This window comes from Tympanuchus pallidicinctus, unplaced genomic scaffold, assembly GCF_026119805.1.
Source record: "Tympanuchus pallidicinctus isolate F22 unplaced genomic scaffold, pur_lepc_1.0 scaffold1, whole genome shotgun sequence".
Classification (NCBI taxonomy): domain Eukaryota; kingdom Metazoa; phylum Chordata; class Aves; order Galliformes; family Phasianidae; genus Tympanuchus; species Tympanuchus pallidicinctus.
Window position 1 is genome coordinate 50,075,122 of NW_026294618.1, and position 16,455 is coordinate 50,091,576.

At 39.3% G+C, this 16,455-nt stretch overlaps 1 protein-coding gene across 3 annotated transcripts in view; it reads left to right on the forward strand.

Annotated features, from left to right (window-relative positions):
- Positions 1–16,455, forward strand: part of RNF217 (ring finger protein 217) — a 56,083-nt gene that overhangs the window by 19,336 nt on the left and 20,292 nt on the right. For 2 of the 3 annotated variants that reach the window (XM_052677690.1, XM_052677684.1), the window contains exon 2: positions 11,041–11,274. In XM_052677690.1, coding sequence (XP_052533650.1) covers positions 11,041–11,274 — 234 coding nt within the window. Of the gene's footprint in view, positions 1–11,034; positions 11,275–16,455 lie in introns of those variants that run through there. The other variant, XM_052677701.1, reaches the window with a different exon arrangement.

Here is a 16,455-nt window from a genome sequence, read left to right on the forward strand (position 1 = left end):
GTTTAGTAGTGGGTTTCAACATGTGCAGTGGAGTTGTTTGAGTGCTTGTAAACAATGGGTAAATGGACATTAGCATTCATAAACAGTAATTTTGGGAGGTATGTGTAGAAAACACTGAATCATAAAATTCATGGAAAAAGAATTTGTCGCAACCCTCCCCCCTCTTTATTGTCGTTGTCATTAACTGTTTATTGAGCAGAGCTGCTGAATGTATTTCAGGCTGATTAAAAGTGATAGCAAAATTAGCACAGATACTTTATCTGTGATCTTAAGGTGTAGACATGACAGGTAGGCTGACTAATGGAAGAAATTCTTTACTGTGAGAGTGGTGAGATTCTGGAACAGGTTGCCCAGTGAGGTTGTGGAATGGGGAAGCGTTCAAGGTCGGGCTGGATGGGGCGTTGAGCAACCTGGTGTAGAGGGAGGTGTCCCTGTCTATAGCAGAGTTTTGGAATTAGATGATCTTAAAGATCCCTTCCAACCCTAACCATTCTACGATTCAGTGATAACAGCGGCTTCTGCAAGAGCTGCTCTCCTTAGGCTGTGCATTTCCAACTTGTCTCTTGAGTTGTGACAAGTGATTGTACGTCACAGGGAAATTAATTCAGCAGCCAGATCAGTTGGAAAACTAATTTTAAAACACTTCAGCCTTCTCCTGTGCTAGCCAGCTGAAGATTCTCTCCATGCAGCCTCATGATCACTCTCTAGAATGCAGATGGAAAACTATACAGGCTCCTTCAGTAATTCTTAGCCATTAGACAAGATGCTCAGCTGACTGGTCGGATGACAGGGCTGAAGAGGTCTGAGACCTGAGGATGAGGGTGCTGGACCAGCTAATAGGTGAGAGGTCTGTGTCTGCACTCTAGATCTTTCAGATTAATGTATGTATATGTAAGTCACAGCCTAGACTCCCAGTGATTTAGGGTAAGCCTGGTATATAGCATCTAGAAAGAGGAGACTTATATGGGTTGAAGTCGTCTTTTGTATTTTGTTCCAGTCAAATTTCCCTAAATAACATAAAAGGGTAGTTGCAGGGTCTTGAATTCAGTGATTACAGCAATTTTTCCCACCTTTTCCTTCACTCACAGCTAGTGCCCGTGTATGTGGTTGTGATTCTCGAAGGAGCAAAAGCATTGGAAAACATAGCACGATCATGTTCTTCTTGCTGCTTGCATGTATTTCCACAGCTTTATTTAATCATGGCAGTATTGTTTCCAGAATCAAATCTCTTCCTTCAAAGTGGTCAACTTTGAAGCTTTAGCCCAGAATCTAACTTGGCTATCATATGAAACTGTCGTGATAGTAACAATTCCAACATTATAGCTAGGATTTGATTACAAGAATGTTTTGGCTACTAAATGCAGCATCTGCAAATCACTGTGTGCTAGACCAGTGCAACTGTGTGCTGGATTTGGTTGTTTCTGGTGCAGAATGGTTCTTTCTACTTGCATAAGAAGGGTTTTATTTCTGTGCTCTAGTTTTCTGCTGAAGTATCTTAGATCATTGCTTTTGCCTGAAGATTTGCTTTCACTTCTGCTTCTCAAAGTGTGGACTGGAGTACAGTTTAAGCTTTTTGTCTTTATCTGTTCTGTGGAGAAAGTCAGTTTGTTTGCAGATCTTGATCTTGCACACTTGCTCCTTGCTGTGGCTTTGTCATTGCATTAAATTAGTATTAAAATTTGACATGCGCTTGGAATGTATTATGATAAATAACTTCATAAAGTCACATCAAATTGGAGTTTTGGCTCACTATCTAGGTCTTATCTGAATGTTGATATGTGGCTTGAAAGACTGTTCTGTGCTAGCCTTTCCCAGGGAGTGTTTATCCTTGAAAATGCATCTACGTGCACACGAGTCTATATCCCAGGTTTATTACTGCAACTACGTAAGGGTTACCAATTCATTTTCCTTTGTAGGAGCCTTTGCAGAATAGCGTCTTTTCACCCAAAGGTAGCTCTGTTTATTGTGGGTGGGTACTGGTATGATGACATTGGTAGGTCTCCTTAGCAGGGAGGCAGAGCAAAATAACCATATATAATTCAAATCATAGCTATTTTGCAACAACTTCACTGCATAAACAAATTCCTTTAAGTTGCGTGGTTTGTTAGGGAAGCCAAGTGATGGCTTAGGAATTTTACCTTGAATCTAAGGAAACAGATGTTTCTGACAATGATGCGTCAGATGAAAGTACTTTTAAGAATTTTGTCTACTTTAACTTGCACCTAAGCAACTTGGCTGTTTGAGTATGAGGTCTGTCAAGTGAAGGTTGGTAGAATTTGTTTCCAAGTCTGATGGTCAGAGAGTCAAGACATTGCCTGTAAACGTGCACAAGAAACGTGCGTACAACCTCACACCTAGCAAAGATACTGAAGTAGTTGTACTGCCTTCCTTAAGAAAGCTACAACCTACATTTAAGGATTACAATAACATGTTTATCCTTTTCTATGGACTATGGGCTATGATCTGGTCAGCCAGAATAATTGAGAGATTTATGTTAAAATTTCTTATGATCTTTCTGTTACCACCTGTCTGTCTATGGTGACACTGTTTTCTTCTATAACCATCTCCTGGGATGAAGTATTGAATAGGAAAGTGGGATCCCAAGAGCTTTTTGTAGCTTCTGTGTCTGGTTTGAACCCTGCCTAATAAATTGTTGAAGAATGAGCTATTCATCTCCTCTTTTTCAGTATATATAGTTGTAGAACATACTATCACAGCAGTTGATGGATTTTTTTCTTTGTTTTGCATAAAAACCTGAAATAGTGCTTCTCAATCATTTTTGAGACCATTTTCACTCTTAAAGGTGCTAGTTTTGTCTGTCTCCAAGAAAGCACAGGAAAGGATTCCGAGGAAGAAGTTGTTAATTTACACATTGCAGTTACTCATGTATGCCTTTGCTGATTTCTTGACTACAAGTTCATAAGGAAACATTTTGTTGCTTGCTTTGGTTTTAATGCTGATTATTGTTAATAGCTGACCAGTATTAATCCTTTGGAACTGATCTCAAACTGGCTAATCCAGTCTGAACTTGTTGGAGACCAGAGCTTGACTACTCAAAGTTTGTTTTGTTTTTTTTTTCTGCAAGTGAGATGAGGAAACAACTGTGTTCCTTTTCAACTCTTGTTCCTATCAGAGACTGGCATAGATAAAATGGCCTGCTCAAGTAACTCTGCATGCTGCTTTAATCTTAATTGGAAAGGAAGAATTGAATGTTAGATGGGGGGAGGGGGAACATACTAAGATAAGTTGTAGTAAACGATTGCACCATGACCTTGTTGCTTTTTGGACCTTTTTCTGGACGCAAGTGGAATGTGTCATGTCATGGCAGTAGCAGAGTGCTTGTCACTGTGGCTGTGCTTGGGTCCCCCATGCTCAAGCTGCTCACTCAGCACCACCCTGGGCTTTTTGCTGCCTGATCATGCCTCGCTGGTCACACATGCACAGGACTGGTAACAAAATCAAATGCAGATGAGTTCATATACAGGCTTTATACTGGGTGTAGGAAAGCAAACTGTTCTCACCTAAATTTAAGCCTCCTGACTAAAGAGTTAACCAATCAACTTTATCTTATTTGCTTTACAAATATCAGCTGTCAGAGTTGGTTTGTTTTGGTTGTGTGCTCTGTGGTGTTTGGCTGCTGAATTTCCTGATGCTGGAAGCCTGACAAATGTTAGCTGCATTAAGGTCTCGCTGCTTCTCTGCTCCCATTTCCTAAATCTTCTGAGCCTCTGAACAGCAGCGGCCAAGGCATTTGAATGCATCATGGTATGTGGATGGTCTTGGGCCCCTGTTTCCTTCCTGCAGTCCTTTCCCACACCTGCTCCTATGGGATTTTGGTCCCATCGGCAGGTGATAGCAACTTGGGCTTGAGTATGTTTTACTCTTTTCTATCTCCATGAGGATGGGTACCTGGCTCAGTCTGCCATCTTCAAAACTCTTATGAGTCTTTGTCTCTTCTACCAAAAGAAAATATGTCTTGTGAGCACGATAATTTTCCTATTCCTTACTACTTAGAATTGCTAATATGCAAACTTGAACAAAACTACAGAGCTGTTGTGCGCTTCCTTGTTCTCTCTAATAAGTGTTGAGAGACCTGTGGGTTTGGGTCAAGTTACTCCAAAGCCTGCAGTTCCTACATCACTTCCTGCTGGGCTGCCCTCCTTCCACCTCAGCCAGGCCTTCCCCCTCATTCTGCCTCCACATGCTTGCCAGAACCAGAGGTGGAGATTGCTTCATCTTGTGATCTCCAGTTCTCTGAGGAGGTGGGAGCTTCCTCCCATATCTGCTGGGGAAACTTTGCCTTGCCCCTTGTCAGAAATTGACCCAGTGGGAGGCGGTGGCCCAGGTTAAACAGTTCTAGTTTTGTGTGGATGCAAAGTTTGCTGTGGCCTCTGATGTGGGTTTTAGCTCAACTCGTACACCAAAAACAGAACTGATAATATACAGCCTCTATGCTTTCTGATTGTGTGCAGTATGTTCATTGAGTGATAAAGGGTAGAAACATGACCAAATGCTATGTATTTGTCTTAAAGCATTGCTAAGATAAAATATTTTCCTATTTAAATGATTTGGTTCTGGAGAAGTGTAGCATGAGGTGAAAAGGTAGAGTGGGGAGCTGATGGAGGCTAACCACAGTTAATGTTGGTGGGCTGCTGAGCTGCTATGGCTCTACTGGCTGGGATTGCTGTAGGCTGCTGGAGGTGTGGGCTTGTGTGACTGGGCTCTGTACTGCAATCTCAGGGGGAATGGTTGTGCTCAGAATCCCAGGCTGGAAAACCAGTTGAGCTTTTAGTAGGCTTGCTTTCAGAGTAGAAAGGTCCAACCTTTGATGTAATGGTTGGATAGCAGTTACATTTGTTGTCATTCTTGCTCAGCTTCTTACTTTTGCATGTCTTTCTAGTGAACGATGATATGTTGAAATGTTCCTCAAAAGCCCTGAGATTTTGCTTCTTTTTTCACACTGACTGTGTGATTGTTAATGCAAATCATGTAACAGTGCAGCTGAAAGAGCTAGTGTGTCCTGATGCCTGAAATGCTTGTGTTCAGATGACTTTCTCATTATAAATGTCACATGGAGCAGAAGCCATGTTAGTGCCCTGACTTCAAGCAGGTGTGTGCTATCAGTGTGAAAGGAAGACAGAGTCTGTTTTCAGAGACAGGAAGGAGGACATTGAGATGTGCAGTTTCCAAGTTAGTCTATGTGAGCATGTGACACATCTATTTTTTTTTTTTTAAGAGTAGGTCTTGGATTGAATGTACAAATAATAGATGACCACTTAGAAAAATTAACCCGGACAACTGTCACTGTATATTAATACTAATAAGATTTCGGTGCTGGAAATAGTTAGTTTTAAACTTCTTGCACTCTGTTATGGAAAAGAGGGATTTTTTTCTTTCCACCAGGCAACTTAAAAATGTTGCCAGTGTTTGCAACTATCTTTGCATCTTGCCAGTTGCCTGCCTTGTTCTCCACTGTGAAGATAGATTGGTCATTATAGTTGTTTTTGGTTGTCATGCAAAGCATAGGGATTAAAACTGAGGACTAACAATTACAAATTCAGCACCAGCATGAGGGAGACTCTCATCATTTTGAACTCCTAGAACTTTTTGAGAACAGCAGTATACCTGTCACTGGTGAGTCTTTTTCCTGAGTAGTAGAGGGATGGCTGCAGACTAGAGCAAGGTTACAGGTGGCAAGTGGCAGAGAGGGTGCTGTGGTGGCTTACTCAAGAGTTCAAAAAGTAAGTCTGCCACATAGAGAAGTAAATAGAAGGGAGGTATAAATGAAACTTGTGGTGGGAATATGATTGGTGAAGTAATGAACCACAGAGCAAGAACTTTAAAAATGTGCAGTGCATATGAGAAACCTAGTCTGATGATATGATCTGTTTACAAGGGCGGATACCTGTTTATGAGGGAGGATAGTGATAGGACAAGGGGGAATGGTCTTAAGCTGAGACAGGAGGTTTAGGTTAGATATAAGGAGGAAGTTTTTCACACAGAGGAGGTGACTCACTGGAACAGGTTGCCCAAAGAAGTTGTGGATGCCCCATCCCTGGAGGTATTCAGGGCCAGGCTGGATGTGGCTCTGGGCAGCCTGGTCTGGTGGTTGGTGACCCTGCACATAGCAGGGGGTTGAAACTAGATGATTATTGTGTGAATCTATGATTCTGTGACTTCAGGAGCCTATCACTTCTAGCTGTTCCTTCTCACTTGTTTTGAATCACTGAGGATTTGTGTACTTTGGCAGTAAGCACAGACAGACTGAAATCTGTTTCATAGGATTACTTCTTTTTTTTTTTTGTAAAAACAGTTTGCAGAGTGCCAGGACAGTACTGACATAGCATGGAGACAGGAGATATAGACTGCTAAAGTTAGTACTTGCATCATAAAAATGATTGTGGAACCACAACCTTAAAGACAAGTGCAAAGTGTTTACAAAAATTTTACACAGCCCTTTTTTATTTCTATTTGGTTTACTTGTTGAATCATGTCTATTTCAATTTCATTTGGTTAGCGCCAATCACTGTGGAGCCCTGAGCCATGGTGAGCTCTTGAAGAATTTTCCACAAAAACCTGTATGATTTGTCTTTAAGAAATAATTCAAGATGTCGCTCTCTGCTTACCAGAAGTGAAGAAAGTAATTCTTCAGTAATTTGGAACTTACCAGCAAAAATGAATGTGCAGTGTATTCAGTAAACAGAAGCAATAGAATTTTGCCTGAAAATAAAAAGAACTTTCTTCTGTTTGTTAATCAGTAGAATATGAAAGTTCTACAGATGAGACTGTCCCTTTGCTTGCATCTCTGCAGTTCCAAGTTTTTTTTTAAATACATGAAGTTCACATTAGGTTATAGGGGAAGGTAGTAGTGGTAGAAATTTAATCATTCTGCAGTGATGCAGTCTAAGCATGTTATTGTTCGCTTTTGGCTTAATAGTTGACAGCTTATTGGTTTGTTCAGCTAATGTATCTCTGAATTAAGAGTCAAGTTTAATTCAGATGATGCTGGTTTGTATCTGTTTTAAAGCAGAATGGCCCCCTTTTTTTTTTTTTTTTTTTTTTTTTTTTTTTTTTTTTTAATTCAGGAATACAGCCCACCCCCCAAATTTACCTACACAGGTTGCCTTCCCGCTAGGTATGGCCAAGCTAAGTGAGAGGTACGAATTGGTGCTTCTTGTGTAGTTTGGTCTTCACTTTCTGTGCAGCTAGCAAAGATTTTGTTTTTTGTGAAAAATTATTTCCCTTGCTCAGGTTTCTGACTCAAATGACCATAGCATCCTTTCCTATTACTCAGAGCACTGTCACTGTGGTCTTTTTTGAGCATTATGTGGACTGGTGGAGAGTCTCTGCCTTCAATCTTTTGTGATAAAATGTCAAGAATTAGGGAAAATGGGAAGGTGCACTGCTGTTTTGATAGTTTAAGCATTACCTATATATAGGATGGAAGTCATGACAGCCTGTTTCCATATGAAGGATTGTAAGTAGTAGCAGCCCTTCCAAAGATGCTTTGTGTTAGTGAAGCACAGCAGGGTGTGAGAACTGAATGCAATTTGACATTTACCATTGCACTGCCATTCAGCTACCTTTAGACACATCAATATTTCCTCATGCAATGAAAATATACCGTGCTGTTGTGTAAATTGAGTGCTCTTAAGTTTTTGATACACAGTGGTATTTTAAAATTTAAATAGTTCTTAAAACTCAGTCTTTTGATACTGTGTTCAGCTGTTAAGGGATAAGGCTCTTCGAAATTTCCTTTGGAAAAAAACAAGGGAAAAATTTAACAGCTATTATCCAGGTTAATTTTTTTCTTCTTATCCTGTTCTATAGTACCTCAGGGGTCTGCAGCAGCAGGTAGCCAACAAGCTACTTCTAAAGCTGTACTTGCATCAGTTGCTGATCCTAGTGCACAGACAAAGATAGACTGTTTTGGTAACACAAGGCTCCATTGAAGTTACTGCTAATGAGCAAAACAGCTCTGTTCACTCAGTCCCATTCAAAACGTAGGAAAAGAATCAATCTTTGCCAAATTTGAAAGGCTGAAACTATTACAGAAGATAAAAATGATTTACTTGAAGTGGGTGTAAAACATATTTTCAAAATAAACACTGAAACCACACTTGACTTTTACCACACATTTAATCATATTCTGCGTGGGCATGAAAAATAGGAAGTGTTCAGTGTTGTATTCCTTGGTTTTATAAATGCAGGTTTGTTCTAAATAGCATGTTATATATATATATATATATATATATATATATATATATATATATATATATATAATTTAAGCACTAGCTTAAATGTCAAATGCAGTGAGCCTTCTCAGCGTGAAGTGTTTCTCCTCTGCAGCTTACTCCTAGCAAAAGGGCTTTTGTATTTTCCTAATTCTTTAAAGAAACAAAAAACTCAAGTAGCCGTAGATGGGAGTAATTTGCCTATTTGACTTTAAATTACTGTATGCCTATACTTCCTTAAATAGAATGTTTTATTAATCCTTGTAGTAATGCCACAGTGTTTTTGCGTTCCTGTAAAGTGTTTTCTCCTAGGTTAGCATATTTGAGTTCTTGAGGATGACTTTTGTTTCTGCTTGTTTAGCACAGATGATAAATTTCAGCTGAAAGAACAAGTGTTCCCAAATAAAATACTGATATGCATTTGGTCTTAGAAGTTGTGGGTGTTCTGTGATGCAGAGAGCTGTTGGAACTGTATATACTCTCAGGAGGAATAGGCAGCAGCAGAGCAAGAATATATTTTTCTTTTTCTTTTTTTTTTTTTTTTTTTCTTAAATGAAAGTCTGTGTATGCCTCCTGGAGGCACCTGTGAAGGGCCGGGATTGCTAGAACATGAGCTGCCAGTATTGAAAGACTCGAGCATCTGCAAAACTTTTTGGGCATCGAGATTTCTAGTAATGTGACTAGATTGCTAAGAGACCCCTATTTCTTGTCAAAAATACTTTGATAAGAAGCAGAGAGCATAAGTAAATATATTTAGGATCACATGATAGAGCCATACATTCAGTATTTCAGATGACAGCACCCTAAAATAGAGATGTGCTGTCATGATGTTGTGATGTTATTGTGTTGTGGCTGTAGCTAATTCTGAATGTGTGTCAAATTGAGGTAGTCTGACTTTCTGAGAAGTAATTTAAAAATTAAGGAAGAAATTTGAGTGATGCCATGCATCTGAGTTCAGTTTTCACATGCTGCTTCAGATGCCTTTTTGTCTTCCAGATATAAAACTGGTCATTGCCTCAAGAACCTCATGGGTTCTTGTCTTTTTTTTGTTATTTCTTTGTTTAAAAGTGTCTTCAACCATATACTCCTCTCTCTTCACTCTGATACATGTAAAAGCCAGAATGTTTGAGCCTCTTTGTTTGCATGTAGTGGTAGTCTTGTCTGGATTTGAAATTTGGAGCGTTTGCCTCCTGAGAACACGTGTACCTCCTCTGTCCCATAGGAAGGTCTCCCTCCATCCTGACCTGTGCAGCACATTTGCTGTGTTCTGGTTTCTAGATGGACTGCTATCTTGTAGTTACCTGCTTCCTTTCTTCACTCTGATTTGGATCCACTGCGTTATTGGGAGACGAAAGATAGTGCAGTGTGGATTTCTTTCTAAAGTCAATATGAACTATAGGTTTTATAACATTTTGTGTACTTTTTTTCAGTCCTCTAAATGGCTAAATTATTGTTCAGTTAGAGCCCGTGGCTCTGTAACTGGGGCAGCAGTGACAGCATTGTTGCTTTATTCCATTTTTTTTTTCTTAGATTAAAAACTGCATTAGTAGTCTCTGGTGTAAGATGTCTTTCATTGTCACCATGGAGTAGGGAAATCTGCATCAGAATTTGAGAGGTTACTGTCATATGTAAGAGATTCCAATACCAGAGCCTATTGAAGAATAAACAGTATAAATTAACTGGACTGATATGCCTTGAAACAATTTCTAGAAAGAGAATGATTCCGTCCACAGTCCCCCCTCCTTCCTCCCTGCACAGAGAAGTTAGGTGAGGAAGGAGTTGAGCTGGTGGTCAGTTCCATGTCTGCAGTCAACACTCGTTTTCTCAACATCACTTGTGGCAGATGTGAACATGCTCATGCTGGGGCCTTGCAGGCTCCTCAGACCCAGCAGTGTTTATTAACTTAGGCTCAGTGTCAAGCAAATGTAGCTACGCTGCTCCTGTGTTGTTTTGGCATGGAGTCAGTCTCCAAGTTAGAGAAGTCTGCCAGGCGCTAAGGGTGCAGGCCTGGGTCCAGCCTTAAGATCCAGGACCTGTGTTACAGGTAACTGGCCATATGGATCAACTTGAGACCATCAGGCCTTGTTGCATCAGCAGCAGTTTCATCCCTGACATTGAATTTGCTTGTGTGTGCATTTCTGTTTTGGTCATCTTCTCAGGCATTTTTAGTGTTGGATTTTTTTTTTAACTTTATGGCACTTCAAGTACTGGGAAAATTTATTAGCTTGGCCAGCCTCGGGCTCAACTGACGTGTTCTGTGCGTGCAGTATGGCATGTACTGAGCTGCTAGCAGCAAGGCAGAGCAACAGGGATAGCATTGAGTCAGTTGATGATCTTAAATTGACTTTAATTTCTCTGTGTTTTGATTCCCAGCACATTTTGAAGTGAAGCAATATACGTATGTTTCTACTGCCTATTTTCACACTGTCTTTGTGAGCCATAGCAGTGAAGAGTTGGCCATCGCAGCTAAAGCTTAGAGTATGGCTTGGGTACTGCTAATTTAAGTTCATGTTTTGTTTTCATGGAGTACATCGCCATGGTACATACACTGAGACTATATATTTTAAAACTACAGTTGTTATAAGGGTAATTGGCTTTTCTGTTTGGATTTGGAAAGTACCCTCTGGAAAAATGGCTATGTATAATTTTAAGATGTTATGCTTGATAGTCTGTGGACTGTTAGAGTACTCTGCAAGACAATTCAATTTAATTTAGAATTTGCAAGAGTCCGCTTCCATAATAGTTGCAGAGTAGTACCTTTTCCAAGCAAAAGGTCATGCAGCTCTTCTGTTTTTTTCATATGCAGGTGCAGCTGGGACAAGCAGATATAAAATGCCCGATCACAGAGTGCAGCGAACACCTGGATGAAACAACTGTCCTCTATAACCTGCCCCACGAGGACATTATCAAGTATAAATATTTCCTGGAACTCAGCCGCATCGACTCCAGCACGAAGCCATGCCCTCAGTGCAAGCACTTTACAACCTTCCGGAGGAGAGGCCACATTCCTACCCCTGCCAAATTGGAGAACAAATACAAAGTGAGCACGCTTGCCAGAGCTGTGGATTAGATGGCACAGCAAAAGTAGGACAGCATTAGTACATGGTTGCTTTAACTAGTTAATTCACTTCTAGCCATTTGAACAGGTGAACTTTAGTCCTGATAGGTTGGTAGGTGGCATAATTTTGGCCTGACATGTTTTAGTTTTAACAGTATTTTCTTTCTTCTCTCATGTGCAAACAGTAATCGTGATCAGAAGAGACTGGGAAAGGGGAATTACACGGTAACTGATTATTCTAGCCGCACAACTCTGGCAAAAATAGGTTATTTCCTGAAAATGAGCAAATGAATTCGAGGCACTTACTGTGTAAGGTGATAGCTTCCTGTTGCTTGTTCTTTCCTAAGAACTAGAGATGTTGTCTGTCCTGCCTCTTGGTTATGATTTCTTTAATCCCTTACTAGAGGTTAAAGATTACTGTGGTTTCATGACTCTTAGTACATAAAATTGGAGGATGATCAAAAAAACATTTTTTCACAGAGTTTCTTCAAGTAGAAGGTTTGCTTATACTGATTTAAATCAGGTACTAAAAAGCAAGATTTTCAGTTAGAAGAAGCTTTGAGCCCTGATGGTCCATCTTGTTTCCAAGAGATGAAAGTTCTGTCTGCAACATCGTGCTTCGCATTAGCTTTACATCCAGCTATTAGATTTGTTGTGGTTAATGTCATGATTGAGCTGGCCTTCCCTGACCAAACCAGTTTTCCTTAGTAGGAGTTTAGATGGTTGTTTAGATAGGCCTAATTACGACGTAAGATTGAGCCCAATGTAGGGACTAAAAAGTAGAAGGTTGTGTATCCAGTGCAGTTGAAACTTCAGCAAAGCTAACTCTTGAATTCTGAGCTTCCTTCCTGTTTCTTTGCAGTGTTTGAGTTATATATAAGTAGCCACAAAGTCTAGTGCTGGACTTAAGATTTTCAGGTGCTTGGCATTTTAAGCAAAGGTGGAGGAATTCCAAACTGCAGGTTAAATTCTTTCTGCCTGAAGCCATTCTTCTTCAACCATCCATTTAACATCTCCTCAGGTACAGACAGGATGTGTGGTCCAAGGTAGACCAGCTGTTGTAATGCTTTTGCATCAGCTTCTCCTAAGGTTGTGCAGCTGTTGTAGGTAGTATGTGCTTGCCAACTCAATTTGTTCATTATCTTCAGAGTACAAAAGAGTACTTTGCTTACAAATGCTGTGAGTTCAAATGCTGTGGTTAAAATCTTCTCACCACTTCCCCAGAAATCCTAATCAAAGAAAGAATCTGAAGCTGCCTGATGCTTTATGTAGTACAAGCCTGAAGCAGTTCCCTGGTACTGTGGTAAAATGTTGTGTAGTCCTGCTCTGCAGAGCTAGAGTCTCTTCCTAAGAACAGACTGTCAAAATATGTGCTTTGAGCTGGCTGTACCCACGTGTAAGGAATGTCTAGTTGATACAGGACAGAAATACACTTGGGAAAGTACTAACAAACAGTAGGGACACTCATGGTCCAGAGCTTTAGACTGATCCTCGAACCTGTGTTGTGTTCTGTTGTAGGTAAAGTTTTAGCAAACTGATAGAAGCTCAGTACACAGAAGAGTTGCTACAAGGATGAGATGTTTTTTTTTTTAAAAAAAAAAAAAGTGTACCTGTCCTTGTGTACATGTGTAGCTGTGGACCATTATCTCAGTTTTCTTATATTCTAATGTGATTTTTTTTCATACATTCTTTTCTGTCTTGGATTATGGGCTCTTTGGAGGTGAAGATTCATTTTTTCCACATGTGGTATAGAAGAGATCTGACCTGAGACTAGGAGCAATATGAGCAATAGAAGCACGAATTGATTCAGAGGAATTCTGGACTGAAACCCCAGAACTGGAAGTGCTGCCTTTTCAGAAGAACAGTCATGCATGGGGAAAGCCCATGCAGAAAGGTACTGTCAGGAGCACAGAAAGGCTCTTCCCAGTACCCTTGCTGTACATATGTACTATATGCAGGGACAGGAAGACACTGTAAAATCTGAGAGTATGTTTGAGAAGATATCTTTAAATGTCATTAATGGCTTTACTAACAATAGATACCCCATTTTAAATTATAAATAAAGCTAACATCTAAATTTAAAGAAGGATAAAAGTTATCAGCTTGAATATTTTTCCTTGGTATATGTTTTGTTAGCTAAACTGATGTAAGCCTAGCAGTTCTGGCTACTCTTCATTTTAGAAACCAAAGTCTTGATGTAAGCCTTGAAAATTAACCTGTGCATGCATGTTGGCAGAGGAAGAGAGGTAGAAAAGTAAAACTGGCTATTGAAACATTCTTTGTCCTGTTAGTGTCACTTGAAAGAGCACCATACAGCAGATTAATTATCTAGTATACTGCATCATGTATTCATGTCTCAAGAGGGATCCTAGCTTTAAGTAAGGAAACATCCCTGACCTTTTGTCTTATGAATCAAATTGAGAATATAAGACTCAATCAAAGAAAAGATTAATAAACCTCTGGTGAAAGTTGGTGTGCCCAAGGTCTGAAGAAAACGTGCAAAAAATTCAAGAGAATAGTAGTTCAACTCTTATGCATGGAACAGGCAGGTTTCAGTAGGGAATGTTGGCTTTTACTGTGAGCTTATTTTTCTTCTCCCATAAGCCTTAAGTTTCACCTTTTTAGAGCTGGCTTTTTGACCTGTTACAAAGAAGTTGTTCTTGATTGTTGGGCTTTCTGCCTTAGTCTGTGATGTTCATGACAAAACTTTCTTGGTCGCTGCTGTGAAGAGATGCCCATCACGTAAAGTATGTTTGACTTCAGAAATGTGAAGCTTTTCTTCAACGTGGTTCTTAAGTAAACTATCTGTTGTTGGAACTGCTGGAAGTTTCTGAAACTCTATTGCTCTAGAACTGTCAGGAATCTGTAATTGTGAAACAATTGTGATGGAATAGATCTGTGTAGCTGATACTAGTGAGTTCTTCAACTTTTTCTGATCAAATTTGAACCTGGAGTTGCAGATGCTTTCATGGTTAGGTATCACTGTTGTCAGCATTAAACCTAAACTGCTCATAAAGTGGTAATTTTGCTGTTTACTTCCTCTATGTTCTTAGCTGTTTGTTCCTGCCAACTTGCTTTTTTTCATATTGATGTTTCAGTGCTACACTGGGAACTGGATCAAAGATCAGCTCCAACAGGATACAAGATTTGTTTTGTTGTTGCTTATTTTCAGCTGGTATAAGAAAGAAGATGGGTTGATGACGAGGAGGAAGCAACTGTTTTGGCAGTAGTCAATATCTGTTTTGGAATGAATTAACTGTGTAGCTGTAGATAGATATTGTAATTCAACTAATCAGTTAACTGTACAATTATTTCACTCTAATATATAGCTAGCATTCCACTAAGCTGCAGAGAATCCCATTAATCTTTCTGAAGCTTCAAGTTCTCAGAACATTTTTAATGTGAGCTTAGTTTTGCTAACGTCATGTCATGGTGGGCAGTGCTTTATACTGCTGTTACCTACCAATTTTGAAAGGTCTTTTCCTGGCAGGTGAGGAAATGAAAGTTTAAATTATTTTACTGGCTGTCTAAGAAAATGGAAATTGTCAGCCTCAAAGATCAGTGTGTGAGAAAGTTGAGAACCAAGAGGATTAGTCTGAGAACTTGTGTAATCTTTTCTATTTCAAGGGAGATTGACCTTCAGCTGTTGTAAGTTTGTGTGTATCCTCTCAATTCTTATCAACTGAAATGGAAGTCACAAAATAATTGGAAAAGTTTATATTTGGAAAAACATATTTTTTTCAGAAATAGCATCTGTTTTGTTGGACTATACTGTATTTTGCTACTTTGAATTATCTGAATTTCTTCAGTCCTTATTATGATTTATGTACTAACACTATACGTAAAGCAAATCATCTGATGGTATTCTCAGAAAAGCAGAGGAAGCATGGAGTAAGAATCTAAAAGACTGACGTAGTTGTCCTGTTGTGTTCCTATTTCTTCTTGAGCACATTCCATGCTGGTTCACTGAATCCAAGTTAGAAAACCTTTAGGGTTTTTTTTTTTTTTGTCTACTACTTCCAAGAAAATAAGGTTAATTTAAAATAGCATACTTTTGTTTGCATAGTGTATGTTCAGATGGTAATGACCAAGAGAAGTCAAGTGGCTCATTCAGAATCTTAAATCCATTTACTAATTCAGATTTGTGGAAGATGAAAAAGGAAACTAGTCACTCCAAAGCTTGTCATGAAGTAGATTCCTTCAGTTCAATTAATCAGGGCCACTGATTAATATATTCTGAAATCCTGTGATTGCAGCCTCAATGTTTATTTCAGTGTTTTCTAAATGATGTGTTTGGAAAGATCTGATGTCAGTGTGTTACATTTCTTGTAGTTACATGTGTGCTGTAACAGAGCATGTGAAAAATGTTTGTTAAAAGTTCAAAAAACAAAAGAGCAAAAAAAATTTGTTTCAAATTGTTACCAGGTTTTTAAGCAAGCAGCTTCCCAGATCTGTTGGCATGGGGGGTTTGTTTGAGATGGATTCATTCAGATTCCATCTGAAACGACTGAATATTGTACCTGAAAAGAGCTTCCAGGTTGTAGAACACTTAATTGTGACTACACAAGGCCATTCTTTGCCCGAGGCGTGATAAACACTGAGTAACGCAGTGTGGCGTTTGCTATATCATGTCTTCCTAGCAGTGGATCACTGTGATGTATATTCTTGGAAGACATGATGCTCGAAGGAAACACTGGGGTTATTGGTCAGGGTAGTAAGCTAGTAACCAGAGGTGACTGTTGTGCATGTTGGATTCTGGAAACGTAAATTAGTGCTCTGCATGAATTTGGTTATTAGCAATAAATATTTAATTTTTTAGGTTCTTCAGAATGGAGATTTTCCTCTTTCCTCTTAAGCTGATTTTATGAAGAATTAAGCAAAGATAGCAGGATAGTATATATTTTTTTACGTAGTCTTAGCCAGTAGACCAATGAATCTGAGAAAAGGTACTGGTTGTATTTTGTATGTTGGTTGTTACATACTTTGTCCTGGTCATAGGCCGTTACCATATTCTCATACAGAAAGTAATAGTGTTTGTAATATGCTTGTTACATATGTTTGTAATATGCTTGTTATAACTTCAGCATGTTGTTTCAATGCAAACAAGTTTTGTATGTTACCTACCTGTGTTTCTGGTACCTTATTTCATTGACAAAAAGCATG